Below are 8,919 nucleotides of genomic sequence, written 5' to 3'. Positions count from 1 at the left end.
TAAATGTTCATTAAAACTAATAAAATTTAATAATAATTAAAAAAATTCAACAGGATGTTAAAAAAATTGAGAAATTAGGAGGAAGTAATATATACTTAAACTAGACAATGAGTAAGAGAAATAAAAAATAAAGTAATTCAGGGTCTCTACAACATCTTTTATGTTTTTAGTCAATACAGATAAACCATTACAAAGGTGTTCTATTCTTCCATTCAAAATAAGCGATAGAAATAAAGAATTTAAAAAGAGGAGCCGGCAAAATGTCTCAGAAGAAATAACAAAATGGGTAACAAAATACACACAAATGCACAAAGTGGAGACAAAGAGGTGAGAAAAAACCCTACCATCACTTCAGAGTTTGAACTCAATTTATTATACATTAATATACTTATTGTGCCTCCTAGAATAAGGTAACCAAAGAAGAAGCCAGAGGCAAGATAAAAAGATTTTTTCCTTTCGATTCTTAATTTTATCTTATTATATATGATAATATATATTATCCAAGGGAGCTTTGGTGGCCTAGTGGCAAGAAGCTGAACTGCAATCCTGAAGGTGTGAAGTTCGAGCCCACAAGCTGCTCCATGGTAAATGAATAAGCAATCTCCTCCTGTGTGATTAATTGCCTCTGAAAACCTGCCAGAGTGTCAGCTATGGGTCAGTTCCAACTTGCCAATACAAAACAGTGACAACAACAACAATCATCTATTATATCAGGTTTAATATTAGGAAAAAAAATGTGTTCATCAGTTTTCCCTTTCAAAGAAAGTTATTTGACTAAAAATCTAACATGCACCAAGCCTCCCCATTTAATTTGTACATTATATATGTATAAATATATCCATGGGATATATGTTTCTCTCATTGTGTCAGAATTAGAAGAGTAACTGATACTTTTAGTTATGTCTTGGTGAATATTGACTATTCCATGAACTATAAGAAGGACAAATCTGTCTAGAAGAAATACAGCCAGAATTCTTCTTAGTAGTCTCATTTACCTCGGACATGCCATCAGCAGGAGGTGGACACTGGAAAAGGACATCAATCTTAGTAAAATGAAAGGTCAGTGAATGAAAAGGAAAAAAAATCTCAGTGAGATGAAATGACACAGTGGTTGCAATGATGGGCTTAATCATAATCATGAAAATTATATAGGACTTGGTTGTTACTATCTGTTGTACATTAGTTCCTGTACGTAGGAATGATCTTGATGGCAACTAACAACAATATGTATCAACTATATATATTTTCACAAGGACATGTGCCATCTTAGAGGTGAATTAACATTCCAAATAAATAATGGACAAATAAAAGGAGGAAACAAAAGCACATGCAAAAATGACCATTGATAAATACAGCTTCTAGTGTAAAAAAATCTTAATTTGCATATGAAATAAGTCAGAGTTTCAAGCACCTTAAATGTTATCAATGGTTAAAATGTTTTTGCACTTAAATTTGAAAATGATATCAAAGAAATAGTGTCATTTTCTCCCAGTCACTTTGAGATTTTTTAAAAAGTATGTCTATTTAAAAAGTTAAAATAATTGAAATCATTTCACCTTTAATGTTACTATAACAGCTGCTGGATATGACAAATCAATCGTGGAAGAGGACTTTCTGTACATCCTAAAGGGATAAAAATAATTGTATATGTAAAAATTATTGACTCTAAATTGTCAATTAAGTCTTAAATATAAAGTAAACTATTATGTTTGATTTCTTTACAGTCTATCATTAGTTATAGACTCCAAATATAGCAACAATGATAATGACAGCTATACCTACAATATGACAGATGGCAAAAGAATTTTGTCTGTTCAAAACCAAAATCAATGTGATTTTAGTTTCTAAAATATATTTCCCTCAACTTCACTTTTTCAAAAGATACATTGTACTTTATATATTCAACAGCATATCATGCTGCCATAATTACAGTAAAGCATAGTTTTGTAGCTATTTATATGTTAAAATTTTCTGACTAGAAGACAAATATCATTATAATTATTTCTATATCATTTTGTAAGATAAAAATTATAAGAAAGAATATATAGTGTCATCATAATTTAGGAACTTTTTTTGTTTTGAGACTAAAATTTCTCAAATATATTAAATTATCACTTAAAATTTAGGAAGATTATACAGAATTAAAGAAAATTTTATTCATTTCCACAGCAAAAAAGTTATTTAACAATAATTTGCTTGGTTTTTCCATCTTACAATGGGCAACCAAACTGACATAAACAGAATATAAGGCATTCTTCCATAGGTTTGTGTGAGAATAAAATCAATTGGGCATTTCAACTGAGTTGAAATAGCAAATAAATTCTGTGTAGAACTCTGAAAGATGCAAAACCTATTTACAAAATACTAAAAAAAGAGAATTAAAGTGGTTATTAATAACATATCTTAATTTTTATATCATAATTAATTAGTCTACAAGAAAATTGCATCCTAAACTAATTACTGTAACATCTCTCTCCAAAATGTGTAGACTTAACTATAATTAAATCTTACATCATTAATTTACGCAGGGAGTATATAGAAAACAGCCAAGTGGAAAATATTCCAAGTTTTTAATAAAACCAATATGGAAAACACTGATTTGTTTTGGTTTAAGATTCCTTTTATTTGAAAAATCTAAACAAAATACACAAAACCATGATATATATATTTCATTTTCTAGGGGAAAACGAATTTTTTTTTTTTAGATAATGAAAGCCAAGTAATTCACCATGTTTTTCTTTCAATACTGACATACTAGATGTTCAGAATTAAAATACCATTTTATTATGTTTCTGATTCACGGTTTTAAAATAAATTTGCTCCCATTTAATTTTAGGAATCTTCTAACAATATGTTTATTTTCATGTTTCCATTTTGTGTTTATTATAAATATTATAAGTTTTACACATTAGTGATCAGGAATAAGAACAATATTATTTTCATCATTATTATCCTTATTTCACCAAGAAAGGTTTCAAACAGTTTGCAAATAAAATATATACATTAGTTACTCCATTTCTTATTCTAATCTTTCAGGGCAAAGAAAGCAGTAATTATAGTACAAAAGATCTAGAAAACAATTACTATTAGAAATAAAACTTGAGTTTTTAAAGTTTTTTGGTTTTAGGGGAAAGGTAGATTTTGTTTTGTTTTGTTTTTTTTGTTGGTTTTTTTTTTTTTAGTCATTAGTTAAAATACAAAAGTGAGGGGAAATGAAACATTAATTGATAGAATGAAAGGATTTGTTATAAAAACCAATCAGAACTGGGATATTTTTAAAAAGAATTAAAAGAAATTTGACTCCATGATATAAGAAGCATTATGTTACCGTTATATGCCATTAGCTCAATTTTGACTTGCAACTATCCTGTAAGACACAGTAGAATCATCCAGGGGTTTCTAAAGCTCTAATCTTTATGGCAGCAAACTACTACATTCTTCTCTTGTAGACTGGTTGGTGGGATCAAACCAACAACATTGATTAGGGCTCATTTTACAGTATGACATGCTGCTGTTGTTAAGTGCTGTTGAGTTGTAGACAACTCATAGTTACCCTATGAACAGAAGACCTGAACACTTGTGTAACTTTCATTGTTTCTCCACATTCACAGAGTTTCTGGAGACAAGCTATTTTGGAAGTGGATGCCACTCCTGCTTCCAAGCTTGTTTTAATCGGGAGCTCCACCAAATACTGTCCACTATGGGTAACTATTATCGCATTTGACACATCTGTGTCACAGTGTTCAGCATCACAGCAACCACAAGTTACCGCTGTACAGCAAACGGACAGGCTAGTGCTATAGTTGTGTGATTTTTTTGAAGGCTACTTAATGCCATTCATCTGTAACATGGGAATAATGACATCTGTAATTTTTTGTGAAGAGTAAATGCCTTTGAGTTGTGATGTTGAAGAAGAATACTGGCTATCCCATCGACTACCAAAAGAACAAATAGGTCTGTCATGAAGAAAGTGAAACCAAAATCTTTTCGAAAGCAAGGATGTTGTAACTGTCTCACATACTTCGGGCATCTTGTCAGGAGGGAACAGTGCTTGTAGAAGGGCATCATGCCTAGAAGGGTGTAGGTTGGTGAAAGAGAACACCTTCAATGTGTTGGATTGATACAGTTACAATGGGTTCAAGTATATCAGAGATGATGATGATTGCACAGGATCTGGCATGGTTCAGATCCGTCACAGGCTCCCTATGAGTTGTAGTCTACTCTCTGGCACATAACAACAGAGGATAAAAATCCTTAGCTTGTGGTAAGTACTCAATTAATAAAATATAATTATTTCTGTTCCTATTCTTTTCACATCATCGGCACCAATATTTTCATTCTTTAGGGGTTCCTAGGCTTACTTAGAACTCTGATGATATTGAATTTCTTATTTGACTATGTTCAGAAATTTCTATTTCTGTTACTAAGAAATAGAATATTAGGATGGGAAATGAGGATGACACATTCTGGATTCAGGATGACCCTGAGAGAAATTTAAACCTACATTTAAGCTTCATTAGGTCTTTGGATAAAAAAAAGACCTAGTAATCTGCTTCCATAAATATCATTAAAAACCAAACGAAGCAGCAAAACACTGCCTTCCAGTGAAGTCTAACTCAAAATGACTCTCCACTGAGTTTACAAGATTGTAACTAGTTAAAGGAAAAAAATGACAAAACTCTCTCCTAAAGAGAAGCTAGTGGATTTAAACCAGAGAACTTTTGGTTAGCAGTTCACAATGTAACACACCACACCACAAAGAAAACCCTGTAGAACAGTTCCATTCTGTCACATGGAATCGCCAGAATTCAAAACCAAATCTGTAGATCACAAGAAGACATTTTAGGAAATAAGAGATATAGCTTCTATTAAAAAAAATCCCCCCCCAAAAAAAACCCAAACCCCACAACAATTAGTTTCTTGGGTTTTTATAAGTGTTTTAAAGTCAGCTGGGTATTATGATGGGTTAATTTGGAAGTATTTTCTTAATTGGAAAACTTTTAAAACTTTATACTCTTGATTACATGAGACACAATGTGAATGAAGGATAGTGTGAAACACAGAGTATACCCACTTTGCATCCAAACCATGTAAAAATAATTGAAGAAAAACAAAACAAAACAAAAATTCCACCCAAAACTTTATACTCTTCTGTTTTGTCTGGTGGAGTAAAGAGTGTAGTAGTCGCTTTCATAGGGCTTCTCTCGAATGGTGAAGCAGGACAACAGTTAAGAAACAAGTGATTACAATCAAGGTAGTGCACTGATTGTGTGAAGATATGGGCAGTAAAAACCATCAGAGAAGGCATCAGAAAGATAAAAATAGTCACCTAAGTTGAGGGAAAAGATAATCACTCCAGAAAGAGGAAATATCAGGGCTAAAAGCCCCAAATCTGGGAAGAGTTTGATGATATTCATAGAATAACATCATTATTTTAAAAATTAAATAAATTTTGTGGTTTGAATCGACCAGCTGCTCCATAGGAAAAGGATGGGCAGCCTCCTCCTTCACTGCCTCTGAAAACCCGCAAGAGGGTCAGCTATGAGTCATTTCTGACAACAACTATCAACAACAATAATAAAAACTCTGTAGCATAGAAAGGAAGTATGATGCCACAAATGGAATGAAGTTTTGAATTAGACTGGGGTAGTATGTAATAAGTCAGGGGTGAGAGTAACATTGCATGAAGTTAGGAGGCAAAGGGGACCTAATGATGTAAGGCCATGATCCAAAGATGACTTTTAATACAAAGTGAAATGGGAAACAGATGATAGTTGTAAGCATAACAGTAACAGGGGAAAATTAAACTAGCTATGTATACACGCCTTTTAAAAATGGTTTGGAGAGGACAAGTGAAGGAGATAGGAGCCCCACTAGAAGGCTACTGTAATGTTTCTGATGATGATATAGTGCGTAGTGTGTTGTGCTGTTAACCAAAGTCCATCTCCAGCTGTTTGAAATCACCAGCTGCGCCTCTGGAATGGTTTCCTCTTGTTATGATTTACAGTCTCTGTAATCTGATGATGGGTCACTATAAATTGGAATCAACATGGTGGCAATCAATTTAGTTTGAGTTCTGAGATAGAGGTGGCAGGAATGAAGGTGAGGTACCAACAGTACTCAAGGTATATTTAAGTAAAATAATCTCCAGGATTTACTAAGGGCTTTTCAGAGCCCTTATTTCTAAAGTGGATGGCCCTATGCTTCCTAGTCTGTCTTAGTCTGGAAAACACTGAAACTTGTCCATCATGGGGGAATCTGCAGGAATTTGAGAACCTGAAGGTATAGTATCCAGCATCACAGTCACACAATTACCTGAGAATAAGAAACTAATAGAAAATGGTGATAAAGATGGCTGGTTTTGAAAGTTTAGGAAAAGCATATCCCATATTTTTTTTATGCACTGACTAATCAGGATTCAACTAAAAATATTTTTTCAAGATGGCTTACTAATTTAACTACCTCAAGCATATTTTAACGTATCTATAGATTATTAGACAAGGACATCATGTTTGGAAAGGTCAGTGAATGAGTGAAAGACCCTAAACCAGACTGAGTGACACAGTGAGTGCTGCAATGGACTTGAGTATGTCAGAAATGATGTGGATGGCACAGGATAGGACAGGTTCAGATCTGTCATTCATAGGGTTGATATCAACCATATGGCTCATACTTGACAGCACCAAACAATAAGATAGACTATTATATAAAATTTGCTTTTTGTGGGAAACCATAATGTAAATTTAGAATGCTTACATATTTTTTCAGAATTCTTCACCTTTTCAGGTACAGAGATGGAAATTAAGTTAGGTTGCATTTATAGTTTGCTTATCTCTGCAATTTTCCAAGCTCTGCAATATTTTAATAAGTAAAACAAAATGCCCTTTCCTTCAGCAAATCAAACTGTGATACTCTCTGACTTTATGAAATATTATTTAGATGTTTTCAACTTTGTATTTTGGAAAAGTAAATGCCACATTTTTTTCCTACACTCTTTTTTTAAACACAGAAACACAATTATGTCATTTTTTTCTCTTATTCTGTTTGTTTATTTCAGATGTCTAGCCTTCTTGATAGAGTTTGATGGTAGTTAATGTATTAAAAAGGGGCTGGTGGTGTAGTACCAAAATAATCAGGCTTCTTAAATGTGAGGATTATTTTACCTCAAACAATTTTATATGGTTAGTCATAGAGAGCTAAATAATATTCAAAATAATTTCCGTAATCACTCAACAAATGTTATTTGGACTGACAAACACAAATTGAAGCTTTACGTGCGATAGTTATAACACATATTTAAAGCACATAAACAAAGTTTTTAAATATATTCTTATGTAGATTCTTAGAAAGTCAAGTGTTCCTATGGCAGAATGATGCCAAAGTATGAAATTATTTGTGGTTGGCTAACGTTGGCTAATGTTGTTGAATGGTTGGCAAAAACCATTTCTATGCTTCTCAATCCCATCAGTTCGAAAAATATTAAAAGGATCTTTTAAAAATAATTTATTATGATGGAATTTTTTTAACATATAAAAAATGCTAAGCTTCTAGATTTCAACATTTTTGGATGTAAAATGACAATTTCAAGTCTTCCCACAGTTTGTGTTGAAATATCTTGTTTTCTAGACCGTTGGCATGCCCTTAAAGATTAGGCAAAATGAAACCAAGCTTTACACTTAGAAACTCTGATGTTCTCACTTGGTACCTCTAGCAGCCATTTAGTATTCCTAAATTTCTAAGAAATTTCTTCAAAGGTAGACATGAGAGAACTTTGTCAGGGGAAAGGAAGAGAGTGTTCTTTTCAAATAAAGAAAAGACCTGCTTATTTTCTTTACATAGACTTTAATACAGTATAGAATTACTTATATTTATGATGTATTACCTTTATAGACATAAAATTAATTATGTAGCATATTGGTGTATTTGAATTCTTTTAAACATTAACATTTATTTACAGAGTCATTTGAACAGAATGCTCATGCAAAAGCCATTTGGAATATTTTTTATGTCCATTAAAAATAATAAATCTATGACAAGTTACTTTTTTAGATAAAATATATAAGTTATAGATAAGTTTTCAAGTTATAGGTAAGTTTATCAACAAATCTAATATCTACTCACTCTTGATATATTTATGCTTATAGCTTTCCTCAATTAGCAAAATGTTTCCTCTTACTTTGACATAGCAAAGTCTGTAAAACTATGGCATTTTAAGACATCAACAATTTTTACTTACCTTTCCACAAAAATTCCAGCTTGAACAGCATGCACAATGCTCCGAAATTTTGGTTTTTCCTCAGGTTTCCTTTCTTTCATCCCCATTTTCCGTGTAAACGTTGAAGCCAACCAGTCCCGGACCTCCAATGGAACTGAATCAGACTCAATGTCAGAGAGCTCATCATCAGTATCCAGCAGCCTTCTAAAAAATCAATAGAAAACACTTTAAAAAATATGTTGAAGATCTGTTAATAACAGTACAGAATGATGGGACGCGCACAGAGAAAATTATTCATTCTAGGAACTGTTTGAGAAAAAATGTTAATGGCTTGAAAATTCTTAATTTCTTAAATCATTTTGTGAACACAAAACATAATACAATTGAAAATTTAAAATGTCCCTAGAATAAAAGTACCATGATACCAATCAGGTGATATTGAATTAACAGTTAATAATATTAATATTACTATTGAATATATTTGTTGTTGCTGTTACATGGTTGGACTCCTACTAATGACAAGCTATGGCAAAAAAAACGGCTCCAGGAATAGATGGTATGCCAATTAACATATTTCAGTTAACAGATGCTGCCCTGGACATGCTCACCAAGTTGTGCCAAGAAATCTGGAGAATGACCACTTGGCCAACTGACTGGAAGAGATCGATATTTGTTCCTATCCCAAAGAAAGGTGACCCAACAGA

General features: G+C 32.4%; 1 protein-coding gene across 1 annotated transcript in view; it reads right to left on the bottom strand.

The window, feature by feature from the left end:
* PDE1A (phosphodiesterase 1A, calmodulin-dependent) overlaps window positions 1-8,919 on the bottom strand; it is a 479,366-nt gene that overhangs the window by 81,174 nt on the left and 389,273 nt on the right. The window contains exons 4-5 of the mRNA XM_006878948.1: window positions 8,237-8,419; window positions 1,557-1,623 (exon numbers count right to left, since the gene is read on the bottom strand). Of these exons, the coding sequence (XP_006879010.1) occupies window positions 1,557-1,623; window positions 8,237-8,419 (250 nt within the window). The remainder of the gene's footprint in view (window positions 1-1,556; window positions 1,624-8,236; window positions 8,420-8,919) is intronic.

The sequence above is a fragment of the Elephantulus edwardii genome, unplaced genomic scaffold (genome assembly GCF_000299155.1).
Source record: "Elephantulus edwardii isolate Elephantulus edwardi_28Jun2011 unplaced genomic scaffold, EleEdw1.0 scaffold00001, whole genome shotgun sequence".
In the NCBI taxonomy this organism is placed as follows: domain Eukaryota; kingdom Metazoa; phylum Chordata; class Mammalia; order Macroscelidea; family Macroscelididae; genus Elephantulus; species Elephantulus edwardii.
Note: the sequence above shows the minus strand (reverse complement) of the source record. Positions and strands in the feature narration are given on the sequence as shown.